Below are 18,544 nucleotides of genomic sequence, written 5' to 3'. Positions count from 1 at the left end.
CACGAAAGGAATGTGTTCAATCCAGTCAACACCCCTAATCACACAGGCTCAACCCTCTTGTTAAATGTATAGCTTCCTCTTTGTCTTCAATTCTGTCAACAAACAGCATAATGAAGCAAAATGTAGTCTCTATTAATAAGAAAAATTTACATTTACAAAACCCTTTTGTTTTATTACAACCTAGAAATATTCCTATCAGTAAGAAAAAAAAAACTACCAAATTTTAAGTACTTTCTCCATGCCTTTGGAACAATACCAAAATTACAAAGAACATTGCAAGACCTTGAAACATGTCAACTACACTTCCCAAAAGGCAAAAGAAAAAGAACACTTCTAATTTCGTGACATAACCAGCATGATTCTTCTACCTCTGCAAAGTAAAGCCAAGTTAAAAAAAAAAATCCCACATCTTAGATACTTAATAATACGATAATTATAAAAACAGAATTGGCCAGGCACAGTGGCTCATGCCTGTAACGCCCACACTTTAGGAGGCCAAGTAGGAGGATTACTTGAGCCCAGGAGTTCAAGACCAGCCTGGGCAACACAATAGGCCCCTGTGTCCATTTAAAAGTATTAAAAATTAGCTGGGCGTGGTAGCACGTGCCTGTAGTCCCAACTGCTCCAGAGACTGAGGCGGGAGGATCACTAGAGGACAGAGTGAGTTACAATCATGCCACTACCCTCGAGCCTGGGTGACAGAGACCCTGTCTCAAAAAAAAAAGAGAACAGAATGGAAGACCAAACTTCATCAGAAGTGACTTATCAAAAAATAAACATTTAAAATCACTTAAAAAATGTTGGCCAGGCGCAGTGGCTCATGCCTGTAATCCCAGCACTTCGGGAGGCAGGGGCGAGCGGATGACAAGGTCAGGAGATCGAGACCATCCTGGCTAACAAGGTGAAACCCCATCTCTACTAAAAATACAAAAAATTAGCCAGGCATGGTGGTGGGTGCCTGTAATCCCAGCTACATGGGAGGCTGAGGCAGGAGAATGGCGCGAACCCGGGAGGCAGAGCTTGCAGTGAGCCGAGATCGCGCCACGGCACTCCAGCCTGGGCAACAGAATGAGACTCTGTCTCCCAGAAAAAAAAGTATCTACAGATTTCACATAAGCTAACATGCTGGGAAGTATAATGTTTTAGGTATTCAACCACATGTGTACTTACAGGGACACTCCAGACCTGCATTCCATCACTGTAGCCAATCATAATCAGCAAAGGCGGTTCATTCCCAGTGCTATGTATTTCATGAAATTCCAGATTTCTTGATGTATCTGCAATACAATTAAGTAACAAAGAAGCTAACTTAAAAGACATAATGTCAGTCAAGAAAACAACGGTATTTCTTTAATGCCTGATTCAATCTTTACACCTCTCCAGTAACTATCCTCTCTTCTCTTAATAGACAGAATTCTCAAAGTTGTCCATCCTGGCTATCTATTTCCTTATATATCTGTCATTCATTGGCCCATTTCAACATAGCTTCTAGCCACACAATTTAAATAATATCAAACATTTAAGGGGAAAAAAAAAAAGACAGGGCTGGGTATGGTAGCTTACACCTATAATCCCAGTATTTTGAGAGGCCAAAGTAGAAGGATAACCTGAGACCAGGAGTTCAAGATTAGCCTAGGCAACACAGCAAGATCCTGTCTCTATTTAAAAAAAAAAAAAAAATAGTCCAGGCCTGGTGGCTCACGCCTGTAATCCCAACACTTTGGGAGTCTGAGGCGGGCGGATCATGAGATCAGGAGCTCGAGACCAGCCTGGCCAACATGGTGAAACCTCGTCTCCACTAAAAAATACAAAAATTAGCCGGGTGTGGTGCCGCGCCTGTAATCCCAGCTACTGGGGAGGCTGAGGCACAAGAATCACTTGAACCCAGAAGGCGGCGGTTGCAGTGAGCCAAGATCACGCCACTGCACTCCAGCCTGGGCAACAGAGCAAGACTCCATCTCAAAAATAATGATATTATTATTATTATTAGCTGGGCTTGGTGGCACACACTTATAGTCCTAGATACTCTGGAGACTGAAGTGGAAGGAGCCTTTAAACAAAATAATTCAAGACTGCAGTGAGCTATGATGGCACCACTGCATTCTAGCTTGGGTGACAGAGCGAGGCCCTGGCTCTAAAAATAATAATAACATCAATTCTACACAAACTTTTTTCTTTTGAGACAGAATCTCACTCTTTCATGCAAGCTGGAGTAGAGTGGAGCCATCATAGCTCACTGCAGCCTTGACCTTCTATGCTCAGGTGATCCTCCCACCTCAGCCTCCCAAGCAGCTGGGACTACAGGCATATGCCATAATGCCCAGCTAATTTTTTGTATTTTTTGTGGAGACAAGGTTTCGTCATGTTGCCCAGGCTGGTCTCAAACTCCTGAGTTCAAGCAGTCCACCTCTCAGCTTCCCGAAGTGCTAGGATTACAGGTATGAGCTATCACGTCCGGCCTTATACGCTTTTCTAAAAAACAAAAGAGAAGGCAATAAGTACCAACTCATTCTGAGGCAATCAAAACTAGACTAAGAAATTACAAGAAAACTATAAATTAATCCTCCTCAGGAATGTACATATAAAAATACTTTACAAAGGAAAAAAAATACAAAGACTAGCAAATTGGAGTCACAATATAGAAAGGATAATCGACCACTAAAATACAGGGTTTATCCCACAAATGTAAGATGGTTTAACATTGGAAAAATCAATTATAACTTGCCAACATTAACAGAATAAAGGCGAAAAATCATATGATCATTTCAACATATGTTTAAAACGCATTTGCTAAAATGCAATAGCTATTTTATTTTTAAAACTCAGCAAATCAAGAATAAAGGATGTCTATGAAAATACTGTAGCTAATTATGGTAAAAGACTGAATGCTTCCTCCCTATGAAGCAGAACAAGGCAAAAATGCCCAAACTTAAAACTTATATTCGACACTGTACTAGAGGCCCTAGACACTGCAATTAGGAAAGAAAAATAAACGACATAAAAATTGAAAGGAGAAAAGTACAGTTGACCCTTGAACAATGTGGAGGGTAGGGGTGCTGAGTCCCCTGTCCCCCAATGAAGTCAAAATCCACATATAGACTGAGTAATCCCAGCACTTTGGGAGGTCAAGGTGGGCATACCACTTGAGCCCAGGAGTTTGAGACCAGCCTGGGCAACATGGCAAAACCCTGTCTATACAAAAAATACCAAAATTGGTCAGGCGCAGTGGCTCACGCCTGTAATCTCAGTACTTTGGGAGGCCAAGGCAGGAGGATTACCTGAGGTCGGGCATTCGAGACCAGCCTAACCCAACACGGAGAAATCCTGTCTCTACTGAAAATACAAAATTAGCTGGGTGTGGTGGTGCATGCCTGTAATCCCAGCTACTTGGGAGGCTGCAGCAGAATTGCTTGAACCTGGGAGGCAGAGGTTGCAGTGAGCCGAGATCAAGCCATTGCACTCAAGCAACAAGAGCAAAATTCTGTCTCAAAAATAATAATAATAATAATACAAAAATTAACTGAGCTTGGTGAAAAGCACCTGTAGTCCCAGTTGCTGGGGAGACTGAAATGGGAAGATAGCTTGAGCCCAGGAGGTCAAGGATGCTGTCAGTTGTGATCACACCACTGCACTCCACTCCAGCCTGGGTGACAAAGTGAGACCCTATCTCCACCAAAACAAACAAAAAAAAAATGTATAGTATGAGTTTTGGGGGTTGTTTTGTTTTGTTTTTGACAGAGTCTCACTCTGTTGTCCAGGCTGGAGTACAGTGGCACAATCTCAGCTCACTGCAGTCTCCACCACACCTGGTTAATTTTTGTATATTTAGTAGAGATGGGGTTTTGCCATGTTGCCCAGGCTGGTCTTGCGTGCCTGCCCTCAAGAGATCCGTCTGCCTCGGCCTCTCAAACTGCTGGGAGGGAATACAGGCATGAGCCACCATTTACAACTTTTGACTCACCCAAAAACTTAACTGCTAATAGCTTACTGCTGGCCAGAAGGCTTACTGTTAAAATAAACAGTCAGTTAACACATATTTTGTATGTTATATGTTTTATATACTATATTCTTAGAATACACAGAAGAGAAAATATATTTACTATCCATTAATGGAAGTGGATCATCAAAAAAGTCTTCATCCTGCTGGGCGGGGTAGCTCAGGCCTGTAATCCCAGCACTTCGGGTGGATCACCTGAGGTCAGGAGTTCTAGACCAGCCTGGCCAACATGGTGAAACCCCATCTCTACTAAAAATACAAAAAATTAGCCGGGAGTGGTGGTGGGCACCTGTAATCCCAGCTACTGGGGAGGCTGAGGCAGAAGAATTGCTTAAACCCAGGAGGTGGAGGTTGTAGTGAGCCAAGATCACACCACCGCACCCCAGCCTGGGCAACAACAGTGAAATTCTGTCTCCAAAACAAAAAAAGTTTTCATCCTTGTCTTCACAGTGAGTAGGCTAAGGAAGAGGAAGAATAGGAGGGGTTGGTCATCTCCCTCAGGGTTAACAGAGACAGAGGTAGTGGAGGAGAGTAGAAGGGAAGGCAATAGAGGCAGGCATGCTCAGTATAACTTTATGGAAATATACTGTACTTTCTCTCTGACATTTTTGCAAATTTCTCTAAAAATGTTTCTATACAGTACCAATCCTTCTTCCACCATTTGCTTTCATTTCAGTGCCAGTATTATAGAGAGATCTATGTTTAAAAGAAGTCAAAAGCAGTCTTAAACAATTGGAAGCTTTCTGGCAGACTGTCTAACATCAATCTTCTGGCACTGTTTCTTCTATATCTTCTTCCTCATCATCTGGCACTGGTTTGGAAGCACTGAGCTCCATCAATCTGTCTTCTCTTAACTTCTCTGCTGTGGTATCTATTAATTCTTGAATTTCTCCAAAATCGGTATCTTGAAATGCTTCACTTCTCATCTTTTTTGCCATATCTACAACTTCTTTATTTATTTATTTATTTATTTATTTATTTTTTTGAGACAAGTCTCACTCTGTTGCCCAAGCTGGAATGCAGTGGCATGATCTCGGCTCACTGAAACTCTGCCTCCCAGGCTCAAGCGATTCTCATGCCTCAGCCTCCCAAGTAGCTGGGATTACAGGCATCACCACTTCTGGATAATTTTTGTATTTTTAGTAGAGACAGGGTTTCACCATGTTCGCCAGGCTGCTCTCAAACTCCTGACCTAAGGTGATCTGCCAGCCTGGGTCTCCCAAAGTGCTGGGATTACAGGGATGAGCCATCATGCCCAGCCCTCTTTCATGACTTTCTTGATGGTACCTATCATAAATCCTGTAAGTCATGCAAAACATCTGGACAGTTTTCCCCAGCAGGAATTTATCGTTTCAAGCTTGCTGACTTTCATGGTTATTTCTGTAACACTGACGGCACCTTCAAGGGTGTGATCCTTCCAGACTTTCCTGATTTCTATCAGCGTTCTCTTTCACAGAGTTGACAATCCTTTCCATAGAGTACCATGTGTGGTGAGCCTTAAAAGTTCTGTGTGACCCTTTGATCTAGAGGCCTATGTCAAGATAGAGACACTGTGTCTGGGGGCAAGTAGACCACTTCCATACCTTTGGTGTTGAATTCATGAGATTTCATGTGGCCACGGGCACTGTGGTTTTTTTTTTTTTTTTAGCTCAATCTCAGCTAACTGTAACCTCTCCCTCCCGGGTTCAAGCGATTCTCCTGCCTCAGCCTCCTGAGTAGCCAGGATTATAGGCATGCACCACCATGCCTGGCTAATTTTTGTACTAGTAGAGATGGGGCATCACCATGTCGGCCAGGCTGGTCTTGAACTCCTGACCTCAAGTGATCCACCCGTCTCGGCCCCCCAAAGTGCTGGGATTACAGGCGTGAAGCACTGCACCTAGCTTCAAAAAAAACTTTAAAAGGCAGTCTCTTACTGGTCAGGTACTTCCTGACTTTGGGAACAAGCATCAATGGAGCCAATCCAGAAAAAGGGTTCCCACTATCTAGTCTTCTTGTTATACAAGGAAAAGACTAGCAGTTGCTGTTTATCTTTTCCCTCCAAGGCTGGGGGATGAGCAGCATTATAGATAAGGACAGTCCTGATTATAAACTTGACTGCATTTGCACAAAACAATAGAGGTAGTCTATCCCTTCCTAGCCTTAATTCCGGGTGCACACTTCTCTTCCTTACTAATAAATGTCTTCTGTGGCTTTTTTTTCCCAGAATAGGGCACTTCTGTCAGCATTAAAAACTCGTTCAGGCAGATAACCTTTCTCCTCAATGATTTTCTTAATGGCATCTGGGAACTCCCCTGCTGCCTCTTGGTTGGCAGAAGCTGCTTCTTTTTATCTTGACATTTTTTAAACCAAACTTCTTTCTACAATTATCAAACCACCCTTTTCTGGCATTAAATTCTCCAGTTTTAGATTTTTCACCACCTTCCTTTTGCTTTGTCATATAATGACTTCACTTTTTCTCAAATCATATTAGACTCTATAGGTAACTCTTTCTTACAGCATCCTGCACCCCTGTAAAAGCTGCATTTATCTTAATTAATTTTTTTTTTTTTTTTTTGAGACAAGGTTTCACTCCCATTGCCTAGGCTAAAGTGTAATGTGCTATCTCAGCTCACTGCAACCTCTGCCTCCCAAGCTCAAGCAGTCTCCTACCTGGGACTATAAGCACACGCCACCACATTCAGCTAATTTTTATAGAGACAGGGTTTTGCCATGTTGCCCAGGCTGGTCTCTACAAAAAAATACAAAAGTTAGCCAGGCGCTGTGGTGCACACCTAGAGTCCCAGTTACTTGGGAGGCTGAGTTGGGAGGACTGCTTGAGCCCCAGAGGTGGAGGCTGCAGTGAGCTGAGACTGTACCACTGCACTCCAGCTTGGGTGACAGAGGAAGACGCTGTCTCGAAGAAAAAAAAAAAAAATTCCTTTTCTTTTTTTACAATAGTCCTTAGGCCAGATTCCTTTATCTTGAAATGGTGGGCAATCACAGCTGCAGACTTCAATCTACAGTACATATCAATCAATTCAACTTTTTATCATGATATCATGACTTCTCTCTGTTTCTTGGGAGAATCTCCAGCATCACTAGTGGGCACTTCATATGGGACCCATCATGCTATTCAAGGTTTATAGTGTTACAATTAACATGATGCAAAATAGGTGAGAATCCAAAGAGATCACTTTCTACTGTGACACAGCAATTTACTGGAAACATCAACTGCTCACCAGAGATGATTTTAAGTGAATACTTGTAATTCTTGAGCTCCCTGCGACAGCAGCAGGAGGTCACTACAAAATTATTACAGTAGTACAGTATGTACTACAGTTAATTTTATGCAGTTAAAATTCAATACTGCATCTATACATTTGTTTACATGATTATAGATGGCACCACGTACTGTTAAGTGTGTGTGCACATTTTGATACATCTTAACTTTTTATAATAGATTTGTGTGTGTATATCTATACATACATATATACATAGAGACAGAGAGACAGACAGAGATACATCCTTTTTTTTTTTTTTTTTTTTTTTGGGACAGAGTCTCGCTCTGTCACCCAGGCTGGAGTGCACTGGCGCAATCTTGGCACACTGCAACCTCCACCTCCTGGGCTCTAGCACATCTCCTGCCTCAGCCTCCCAAGAAGCTGGGATTACAGGCATGTGCCACCATGCCCAGCTAATGGTTTTTTGTGGGTTTTTTTGTTTTTTGGGCAGTTTTTTTGTATTTTTAGTAGAGATGGAGTGTCACTATGTTGGCCAGGCTGAACTCCTGACCTCAAATAATCCACCCGCCTTGGCCTCCCAAAGTGCTGGGATTACAGACGTGAGCCACCGTGCCCGGCCTAGATTTGTGTGTATTTTATAGTAAATGATAAAATAGGTTAGTATCTATACATCTTATGCATTCATATCTTTTTCTTAATTTTTTTGATGTTTCTAGGCTACGTGGTTCATCTGCAAGTTTTTTCTTTTTTTTTTTTTTTTTTTTGAGACGGAGTCTCGCTCTGTCGCCCAGGCTGGAGTGCAGTGGCCGGATCTCAGCTCACTGTAAGCTCCGCCTCCCGGGTTCACGCCATTCTCCTGCCTCAGCCTCCCGAGTAGCTGGGACTACAGGCGCCCGCCACCTCGCCCGGCTAGTTTTTTGTATCTTTTAGTAGAGACGGGGTTTCACCGTGTTAGCCAGGATGGTCTCGATCTCCTGACCTCGTGATCCACCCGTCTCGGCCTCCCAAAGTGCTGAGATTACAGGCTTGAGCCACCGCGCCCGGCCTGCAAGTTTTTTCAAAGTGTCACACAAATCTCCAAAAAATTTTTCAACGTATTTATTCCAAAAAGTCTGGGTATAACTAAAGTGGACCTGCATGGTTCAAATCTATGTTATTAAAGGGTCAACTGTGTTCTATTTTTTAGGTGTTGTTTACATAAGCAATGGATTTGTAAAAACGCATTCACTAATCTATACTTTTGCGTTATTTGCCATATTTTGTACAATAAATGTTTTTTAAAATCATAAAGCAATAAACATTCCTCTTCCTTGACTTGATTTCATCAATCTTCTCTCTGACTTTTTTTTTTTTTTGGAGACAGACTCTGACTCCATCACCCAGGCTGGAGTGCAGTTGTATGATTTCAGCTCACTGCAACCTCCATCTCTAGTGCCTCAGCCTCCTGAGTAGCTGGAATTACAGATGTGCGTCACCACGCCTAGCTAATTTTTGTATTTTTAGTAGAGGCAGGGTCTTGCCATGTTAGCCAGGCTGGTCTCAAACTCCTGACGTCAAGTGATCTGCCCACCTAGGCCTCCCAAAGTGCTGGGATTACAGGCGTGAGCCACTGCACCCGGCCTCCCCTCTCCTAGAAGCTAAATTCCTTAATTGGGTTATTCACAACTGTCATCATTTTTCATCTAACATTTACCCCAAACCCACTTCAGAATGTCCCTAACACTCCTCCCAAGTGATTTTTGGTCACCACTAATGGTGACCAATAATCTCTAAGTTGTTCAATCCAATAGATAATTTTCAAGCACATCTTTTTTTTTTTTTTTTTTTTTTTTTTGAGACGCAGTCTTGCTCTGTCTCCCAGGCTGTAGTGCAGTGGCGAGATCTCGGCTCACTGCAAGCTCCGCCCCGCCAGGTTCATGCCATTCTCCTGCCTCAGCCTCCCGAGTAGCTGGGATTACAGGCGCCCACAACCACGCCCGGAATTTTTTGTATTTTTTAGTAGAGATGGGGTTTCACCGTGTTAGCCAGGATGGTCTCGATCTCCTGACCTCGTGATCCACCCGCCTTGGCCTCCAAAAGTGCTGGGATTACAGGCATGAGCCACCATGCCTGGCCCAAGCACATCTTTTTAGACTACTCAGCAACTATAACCAATGGTCACCATCTATTCCTTAAAATACTCTCCCTTGGTCTTTCAGGGATAATCCCCTAAATTTTCTCCACTTTCTCTAGTCACTCCTTTACCATTCTCTCTGCTGTGGCATTCTTTTCTACCTAGTCTCTAAATACTGGAGTTACTCAAAACCAATTTCTAAATTTCCATTTCTTACCATATATCCTCTCCTAGGTTAACTCATTCCACCCATTGCTTCAATTAGTATCTGCTAGTTACTTCCTCAATGTGGAGTTTGGATGTCTCAATAGAAGTGCGAATTCCACTCAAAGATCATGATTTCCTCACCAAGCCTGATTTTCCTCCAGGGTTCCTTATTTTGGTGAAAAGCATCACTATCCCATTGGCAAAGTCAGGAACCACTTTCTCCCTCACCTATAACAGTAAATCTATCCCAAGTCCCTGTGTCTTCCTAAACTGTTCTCTTCATTCCTCTTACACCACCACCACCCTGTCCCAGCTACAACAGCTACTCCAAAAGCATACATGGCTTCCTGCATCCACCACTGCTCACCAAACTTCACATTAGAGTTGAACTGCTTTTTTTTGTTTTTGTTTTTGAGACAGTGTCTCACTCTGTTGTGCAAACTGGAGTACAATGATACAAACAAGACTCATTACAGCCTTAACCTCCTCAGCTCAAGCAATCCTCTTGCCTCAGCCTCCCATGTAGCTGGGACCACAGGTATGCACCACCATGCCTGGCTAATTTTTTTATTTTTTTGTAGAGATGGGATTTCACTCTGTTGCCCAAGCTGGTCTCAAATTTCTGACCTCAAGCAGTCCTCCACCTTGGCCTCCCAAAGTGCTGAGATTACTGGTGTGAACCACCATGCCCAGCCAAAACTGCTCTTTTTTTTTTGAGATGGAGTCTTTCTCTGTCACCCAGGCTGGAGTGCAGTGGCTCGATCTTGGCTCACTGCAACCCCCACCTCCCAGCAGCAAACTGCTCTTTTAAAAACACAAATAATGGCATACCTCTTTACCTCCATCTCCCGCATTAGTGACTTCCTACTCTTAAACATAAAAATCAAAACCGGCCGGGCGCGGTGGCTCACGCCTGTAATCCTAACACTTTGGGAGGCCGAGGCGGGTGGATCACGAGGTCAGGAGATCGAGACCATCCTGGCGAACATGGTGAAACCCCATCTCTATTAAAAACACAAAAAAATTAGCTGGGTGTGGTGGCGGGCGCCAGTAGTCCCAGCTTCTAGGGAGGCTGAGGCAGGAGAATGCCGTGAACCTGGGAGGCGGCAGAGCTTGCAGTGAGTGGAGATCACGCCACTGCACTCCAGCCTAGGCGACAGAGCGAGACTCGGTTTCAAAAAACAAAAATCAAAACCATTAAATGGCTAATACATCAGTAATTCTTTAATGCCCATTTTCTTTCAACAGGAATTCACTGTTACAATGTTAATAGCACATGATTCCACACCCAGCAAAATTCAGCATTATAAAATTATGTACCTAGGGCATAATTATTTTTATACCTGACATTTAAATGGTGTTTTTGGCCAGGCGTGGTGGTTCACGCCTGTAATCCCAACACCTTGGGAGGCCGAGGTGGGCAGATCACTTGAGGTCAAGAGTTCAAGACCAGCCAGGCCAACATGCTCAAACTAAAATACAAAAATTACTAAAAATACAAAAATTAGCTGGGCATGATGGTGCATGCTTGTAATCCTAGCTACTTGGGAAGCTGAGGCAGGAGGACTGCTTGAACCCAGGAGGCAGAGGTTGCAGTGAGTCAAGTTTGTGCCACTATACCCCAGCCTAAGGGACAGAATGAGACTCCATCTCATAAACAAATAAATAAATGTTGTTTATAAGTTTCTATGTGCTTTTGTGTACATCATCAAATCTGACATATCAATTGTGTTTTATTTATTTATTTTTGAGACGGAATCCTGTTTTGTTGTTGTTGTTTGTTTGTTTTTTGTTTTTTTTTGAGACGGAGTCTTGCTCTGTCCCCAAGGCTGGAGTGCAGTTATGCAATCTCGGCTCACTGCAACCTCTGCCTCCCAGGTTCAAGCAATTCTCTCTGCCTCAGCCTCCCAAGCAACTGGGATTACAGGTGCCCACCACCACACCCAGCTAATTTTTGTATTATTTAGTAGAGATGGGGTTTCACCATGTTGGCCAGGCTGGTCTTGAACTCCTGACCTCAGGTGATCCACTCGCCTCAGCCTTCCAAAGTGCTAGGATTACAGGTGTGAGCCACCGCACCCCGCCTATTTTCTTTACTGGTTTCTTTTTTCCTATTCTACGTCTAAATCTGAACTTTACGGTCTTTCCTATAGAGACATCTAGCATTTTTGCATGGTTTCAGCCAACTACAATGTCCTCCCTTCCTTTGATTCACCCATCCTTCAAAAACTTGTCCAGTCTTAACTTACCTGTGAATCTTCCATGACTGCACTCAGTATACGCTCTCTCCTTAGAAAACTGTTTGCAATTGGTGGGAGGATAGGGATACTGGATTTCTACTCACACCTCAAAAGTCAAGGTGTAAAGTGAAACCGAATCTTTTTTTTTTTTTTTTTTTTTGAGACAGAGTCTCACTCCGTCACCCAGGCTGGAGTGCAGTGGTGCGATCTCAGCTCACTGCAACCTCCACCTCCTGGGTTCAAGCAATTCTCCTGCCTCAGCCTCCCAAGTAGCTGGGATTACGGGCACCCGCCACCATGCCCAGCTTTTTTTTTTTTTTTTTTTTTTTTTTTTTTTTTTTTTNGCAGTGGTGCGATCTCAGCTCACTGCAACCTCCACCTCCTGGGTTCAAGCAATTCTCCTGCCTCAGCCTCCCAAGTAGCTGGGATTACGGGCACCCGCCACCATGCCCAGCTTTTTTTTTTTTTTTTTTTTTTTTTGTATTTTTAGTGGAGACGGGGTTTTACCATGTTGGCCAGGCTGGTCTCGAACTCTTGACCTCAGGAGATCCACCTGCCAAAATGCTGGGATTACAGGCATGAGCCACCAAGCCCAGCCAAAACTGAATCTTTCTTCTCAAACCTGCTTCTTTCTTTTCCTTCTTCCCTTCCCTCTTTCCCTCCCTCATTTATTCATTCATTCATTCAGAGATAGGGTCTTGCCCTGTCACCCAGTCTGAAGTGCACTGGCACAAACACAGCTCACTGAAGCCTCGACCTCCTGGACTGAAGCAATCCTCCCACCTCAGCCTCTCGAGTAGCTAGGACTACAGAGACATACCACCACACCCAGCTAATTTGTTTTGTATTTTTTTTGGTAGAGATGGGGTTTTGCCATGTTGCCCAGGCTGGTCTTGAACTCCTGGGTTCAAGTGATCTACCCGTCTTGGCCTCCCAAAGTTCTGGGATTACAGGCATGAGCCACTGCGCCCAGCCTGTCCAGTCATTTTTGTACACTCTAAAAGGTAAATGATGATAGAAGCAGAAAACAACACTTCACCTAGAGGATCCCCTATGCAAAGATCCTGAGGCATGAAAAGTTCTGTGGCTTTAATGACCTGAAAGGTAAGTAGGGTCAGTGCACAGCTGCTAAGGAGAGACAATTAGATGGGAAAAGAAATCAGAGTTTGAGGCATCTATGGGATACCTACTTGAGGATGTCTAGAAGGCATCTTCATGTAGCTGTCCCACAGATCTAAGGGACCCAAGCTTCTAGAGCAATAGAAGCTTATAAGCATTTTCTTTTAGAGACGGGGTCTCACTATGTTGCCCAGGTTGGACTGCAGTGGCTATTCACAGATGCAATCTCACTACTGATCAGCATGGGAGTTTTAACTATTTCTGAACTGGGCTGGTTCACCCCTCCTTAGGCAACCTGGTGGTTCCCCACTCCTGGGAAGTCACCATACTGATGCGGAATTTAGTGCAGACACCCAGTTGGCATAGCACATTATAGCCCAGAACTCCTGGACTCAAGCGATTCTCCTACCTCAATCTCCTGAGCTGCTGGGACTACAGAACTCCTGGACTCAAGCGATTCTCCTACCTCAATCTCCTGAGCTGCTGGGACTACAGGTGTGTGCCACTGCACTCCAGCCTGGGTGAAAAAGTGAGACTCTTGTCAAAAAAAAAAAAAAACTGGCCAAGTATGAAGTATGGGATTAGGAGATGGTAAGAATTTCACTGCACAGGTTAGAAAGCGATTCCCATTATACTAGAGTAAACCAGCATCAATTTGATTTGATGTAGTCTGGGATTCAAACTATATTCTCACGTTTAGAGAATTTGACAGAAACATGTCAGAATGTTAATGTGGGCAAGCTGTAGCAGCTATTACCTTTGCGTACCTCACACACTTCCTACTCTGTAACTCCCTCTTTTCTGGTAACTAATTTTATCCTCCATCAAGCACAGGGATAGGCACATGACCAGCTGAGCAATTCTAGTGCTACATCCTTGGCCCCAGCAACTATTCCAATAATGGGAGAGTGACTCAGACTGAGCCATCCGGATCTCCTAATGAATACTTTTTCCTCTTTGATTGTATCATATAATCATAAAGGTATGAATAAAGAGCTTTGAGTAACCACTGCACCAACTCTCTCTTTGTTAAAGAAGTCAAAGAAGAGATGCAAACATTCAGAAAGAAGTAGTGACAAGAAGTGGACAAAGATTAAAAGTGTGAAGCCCCTATCCTTCCCAGATCCATGAGTAGATTATTTTTAAATCCCCTATGAGCCCAAGTATAGTGGCTCATGCCTGTATCCCAGCACTTTAGGAGACGGAGGCAGGAGGATTCCTTGAGGCCAGTAGTTCAAGATCAGCCTGGGCAGCATAGCAAGACCTCATCTTTACAAAAAAATTTAAAAATAAGCTGGGCATGGAGGCATGTGCCTATAGTGCTAGCTACTTGGGAGGCTGTGGCAGGAGGATCACATGAGCCCAGCAGTTCAAAGTTGCAGTGAGCTGTGATCATTTCACTGCATTCTAGCCTGAATGACACAGGGAGACCCTGTCTCTAAAAATAAAATTTAAAATCCCCTAAGGAACACAGTATAGTGGTTCCTCAAAAAATTTAAAAAAGAATTGCCATATGATACAATTCCACTAGAAGAGATATTTGTACACCCATGTTCATTACAGCATTGTTCACAAAGCCAAAAGGTAGAAGCAATGCAAATGTCTTTCAATAAATGAATGAATAAAATAAAATGCAGTATAGGCTGGGCATGGTGGCTCACACCTGTAACCCCAACACTTTGGGAGGCCGAGGCGGGCAGACCACAAGGTCAAGAGACCATCCTGGCTAACATAGTGAAACCCCGTCTCTACTAAAAATACAAAAGTCAGCTGGGTGTGCTGGCAAATCCCTATAGTCCCAGATGCTAATGAGGACAAGGCAGAAGAATCGCTTAAACCCGGGAGGTGGAGGCTGCAGTGAGCTGAGATTGCGCCACTGCACTCCAGGCTGGGTGGCAGAGCGAGACTCCATCTCAAAAAAAAAAAAAGTCGTATATACATATAATGAAGCATGATTCAGCCTTAAAAAGGAACAAAATTCTGACACGTGCTACAACATGAATGAACCTTGGGAAAATTATGTTAAGTGAAATAAGGCAATCACAAAAAGGCAAATAATCTATTATTCTACCTAGGTGAGGTCCCTAAAGTAGTTAAAAATCATAGAAATGGAAAGTAGAGGCCGGGCGCGGTGGCTCAAGCCTGTAATCCCAGCACTTTGGGAGGCCGAGACGGGCGGATCACGAGGTCAGGAGATCGAGACCATCCTGGCTAACACGGTGAAACCCCGTCTCTATTAAATACAAAAAAACTAGCCGGGCGAGGTGGCGGGCGCCTGTAATCCCAGCTACTTGGGAGGCTGAGGCCGGAGAATGGCGTGAACCCGGGAGGCGGAGCTTGCAGTGAGCTGAGATCCGGCCACTGCACTCCAGCCTGGGTGACAGAGCGAGACTCCGTCTCAAAAAAAAAAAAAAAAAGAGACTCCGTCTCAAAAAAAAAAAAGAAATTAATGTTTTACTCTCCATAAAGAGGGCCCAACAAATTGTTATTATTTGAAAGAATAAGCTAACAGAGAGTCCCAAATTCATATGAAACCAATCTGTAAAAGTGACACTCAGACTTTCTCATCCTGGACGGTGGCTCTAAAAAGAAAAAAAGGCTTCATATTTGAAAAGTCTTTGAGGAAAAGGCAACTTACAGAATAGGAGAAAATGTTTTCAAATCTTATATCTAATAAGGAATTAATACCCAGAATATTTAGAAAACTCCTAAAACTAAATAAACAAACAAAACCACACAATTCAAAAATGGGCAATGGACTTGAAGAGGCATTTCTCCAAAGAAGCTAAATGAATTCCAATAAGCACATAAAAAGATGCTCAACATTACTAATCATTAGGGAAATCCAAATCAAAACCACAACCCAGTCCCAGTAGGATGGCTACTATCAAAAAAAAAGAGAGAGAGGAAACTTCGGGACCCTTGTACATTGTTGGTGGAAATGAAAAATGGTACATTCACTGAGGAAAACCATGGTGGTTCCTCAAAACATTAAAAACAAAATTACTATATAAGCCAGCAATTCTCAAAAGTACAGTCTCAAAGAGATAGGAGGCTGGGCGCAGTGGCTCACACCTGTAATCCCAACACTTTGGGAGGCCGAGGCGGGTGAATCATCTGAGGTCAGGAGTACGAGACCAGCCTGGCCAACATGGTGAAACCTCGTCTCTACTAAAAATACAAAAAGTAGCTGGGCGTGATGGCGAGCGCCTTTAATCCCATCTACTCAGGGGGCTGAGACAGGAGAATCACTTGAACCCATGAGGCTCAGGTTGCAGTAAGCCAAGATCATGCCACTGCACTCCAGCCTGGGCGACAGAGTGAGACTCCGGTTTTTTTGTTTGTTTGTTTTTTTGTTTTGTTTTTTTGTTTTTTTGAGACGAAGTCTCGCTCTGTCGCACAGGCTGGAGTGCAGTGGCATGATTTTGGCTCACTGCAACCTCCACCTCCTGGGTTCAAGTGATTCTCCTGCCTCAGCTTCCCAAGTAGCTGGGACTGTAGGAGCGCGCCCCTACGCCCGGCTAATTTTGTATTTTTAGTAGAGATGAGGTTTCACCATGTTGGCCGGGCTGGTCTTGAACTCCTGACCTCATGTGATCCTCCCACCTCAGCCTCCCAAAGTGCTGGGACGGCAAGCATGAGCCACAGTGCTCAGCCCATCCAGCCTTTTATAAATGATTGTTTTTATTTACTTATTTAAGTTTATTTATTTATTTATTTTTAGACAGGGTTGCATTCCATCACCCAGGCTAGAGTGCAGTGGCACAATCTCGGCTCACTGCAGCCTAGACCTCCCAAGCTCAAGCAATCCTCCCACCTCAGCCTCTTAAGTAGCTGAAACTACAGGCACACACAACCAAGCCTAGTTAATTTTTTAATTTTTTGTAGAGACAGGCTATGTTGCTATGCTGGTCTTGAACTCGTAAGATCAAGCGACCCTCCTGCCTCAACCTCCCAAAGTGCTGGGATTACTGGTATGAGCCACTGCGCCCTGCCTCATTCAGCCTTTAAAAGGAAGGAAATTCTGACCCATGCTACAACATAGATGAAAGTTGAGGACATTACGCTAAGTGAAATATGCCAGTTACAAAAAGGCAAATACTGTATGATTCCACTTATATGAAGTACTTGGACTAGCATAAAATTCTGTTCAGAGAAAAACAATTTTCAAGCCTAGAAAGTTCAACACTAATGACGATTTTGCAGTTATAAATCCTATACAACTGACCAAACTTGAAAAACTCCTTTTTTTTTTTTTAATTTATTTTTTATTATTATTATACTTTAAGTTCTAGGGTACATGTGCATAATGTGCAGGTTTGTTACATATGTATACTTGTGCCATGTTGCTGTGCTGCACCCATCAACTCGTCAGCACCCATCAACTCGTCATTTACATCAGGTATAACTCCCAGTGCAATCCCTCCCCTCTCCCCCCTCCCCATGATAGGCCCCGGTGTGTGATGTTCCCCTTCCCGAGTCCAAGTGATCTCATTGTTCAGTTCCCACCTATGAGTGAGAACATGCGGTGTTTGGTTTTCTGTTCTTGTGATAGTTTGCTAAGAATGATGGTTTCCAGCTGCATCCATGTCCCTACATATACACCATGGAATACTATGCAGCTATGAAAAACTCCTTTTTTAAGAAAACCATTTTTCTGCCTAAGAAAATTTTAACTCACTTTAACTTCATCAAAGTTTAACACACACTGTGTTACAGTTACTTTAAGACTTATTACACAATATTAGTTCTAAAGTTTCTGTACTGTAGTTATGCTACCTTTTATTTTGAAAACTGAAAAATTACTGTAAGAGAAAGTAATCTGACTAAAGTAGAGGCTCTCTTTTTGGAATCAGGTACTCCAAACAAACAATTCATATGTCCCAAAAAAGTTAAAACCATACCATTTAAATCTGCATTTTCAAATCTGACCCAGACTATTTTCTCCTTTTCTTCTGTTAGAGGTGTTCCACTGTAAGCCTGCATAGTAAACAGAAACATTTGAATAAACATATTTTACAGCTTTAGTATTAATGATGTTCAAAACAAAGAGTGACTTAAAGCCAACACTATACCTCTCCAACTTCACCAACCTTACATCTTGGTAACTAGAACATTTTAGAACATTATTACCCCCAGAGAATATTATCCATGTGTCTGATAACCTTGGTCAAAAGAGTTTTTAACTTATTAAAAGAACTGCAGGCTAGGCACCTGTAATCTCAGCACTTTGGGAGGCCAAGGCAGGCAGATCACTTGAGGCCAGGAGTTCAAGACCAGTCTGGCCAACATGGCGAAACTCTATCTCTACTAAAAACACAAAAATAAGCTGGGTAGGGAGTGGTGCACGCCTGTAATTCCAGCTACTGGGGAGGCTGAGACATGAGAATCACTTAAACCTGGAAGGCAGAGATTACAGTGAACAGAGAGTGCACCACTGCACTCCACCCTGGATGACTGAGCAAGACTCTGTCCCCTCCACACAAAAAAGAACTGCAGAAACCTAAAATACAATGATGACAATCTATTATGAAGCATTACTATAATTCAAAGGCAAACGAAAAACTAACCATCCCCTATACTGGTCAACAAATAAGGCTTAGAAAACAAACAAAACTACTACCTTTTATCTATTAAGTTGCTA

General features: G+C 43.2%; 1 protein-coding gene across 6 annotated transcripts in view; it reads right to left on the bottom strand.

Moving 5' to 3' along the window:
- Positions 1-18,544, bottom strand: part of BCAS3 (BCAS3, microtubule associated cell migration factor) — a 707,187-nt gene that overhangs the window by 678,508 nt on the left and 10,135 nt on the right. For all 6 annotated transcript variants that reach the window (XM_025361460.1, XM_025361463.1, XM_025361464.1 and 3 more), the window contains exons 4-5: positions 17,805-17,880; positions 1,171-1,277 (exon numbers count right to left, since the gene is read on the bottom strand). In XM_025361460.1, the coding sequence (XP_025217245.1) occupies positions 1,171-1,277; positions 17,805-17,880 (183 nt within the window). The remainder of the gene's footprint in view (positions 1-1,170; positions 1,278-17,804; positions 17,881-18,544) is intronic.

Source organism: Theropithecus gelada, chromosome 16 (genome assembly GCF_003255815.1).
Source record: "Theropithecus gelada isolate Dixy chromosome 16, Tgel_1.0, whole genome shotgun sequence".
NCBI classification, from domain to species: Eukaryota; Metazoa; Chordata; class Mammalia; order Primates; family Cercopithecidae; genus Theropithecus; species Theropithecus gelada.
Note: the sequence above shows the minus strand (reverse complement) of the source record. Positions and strands in the feature narration are given on the sequence as shown.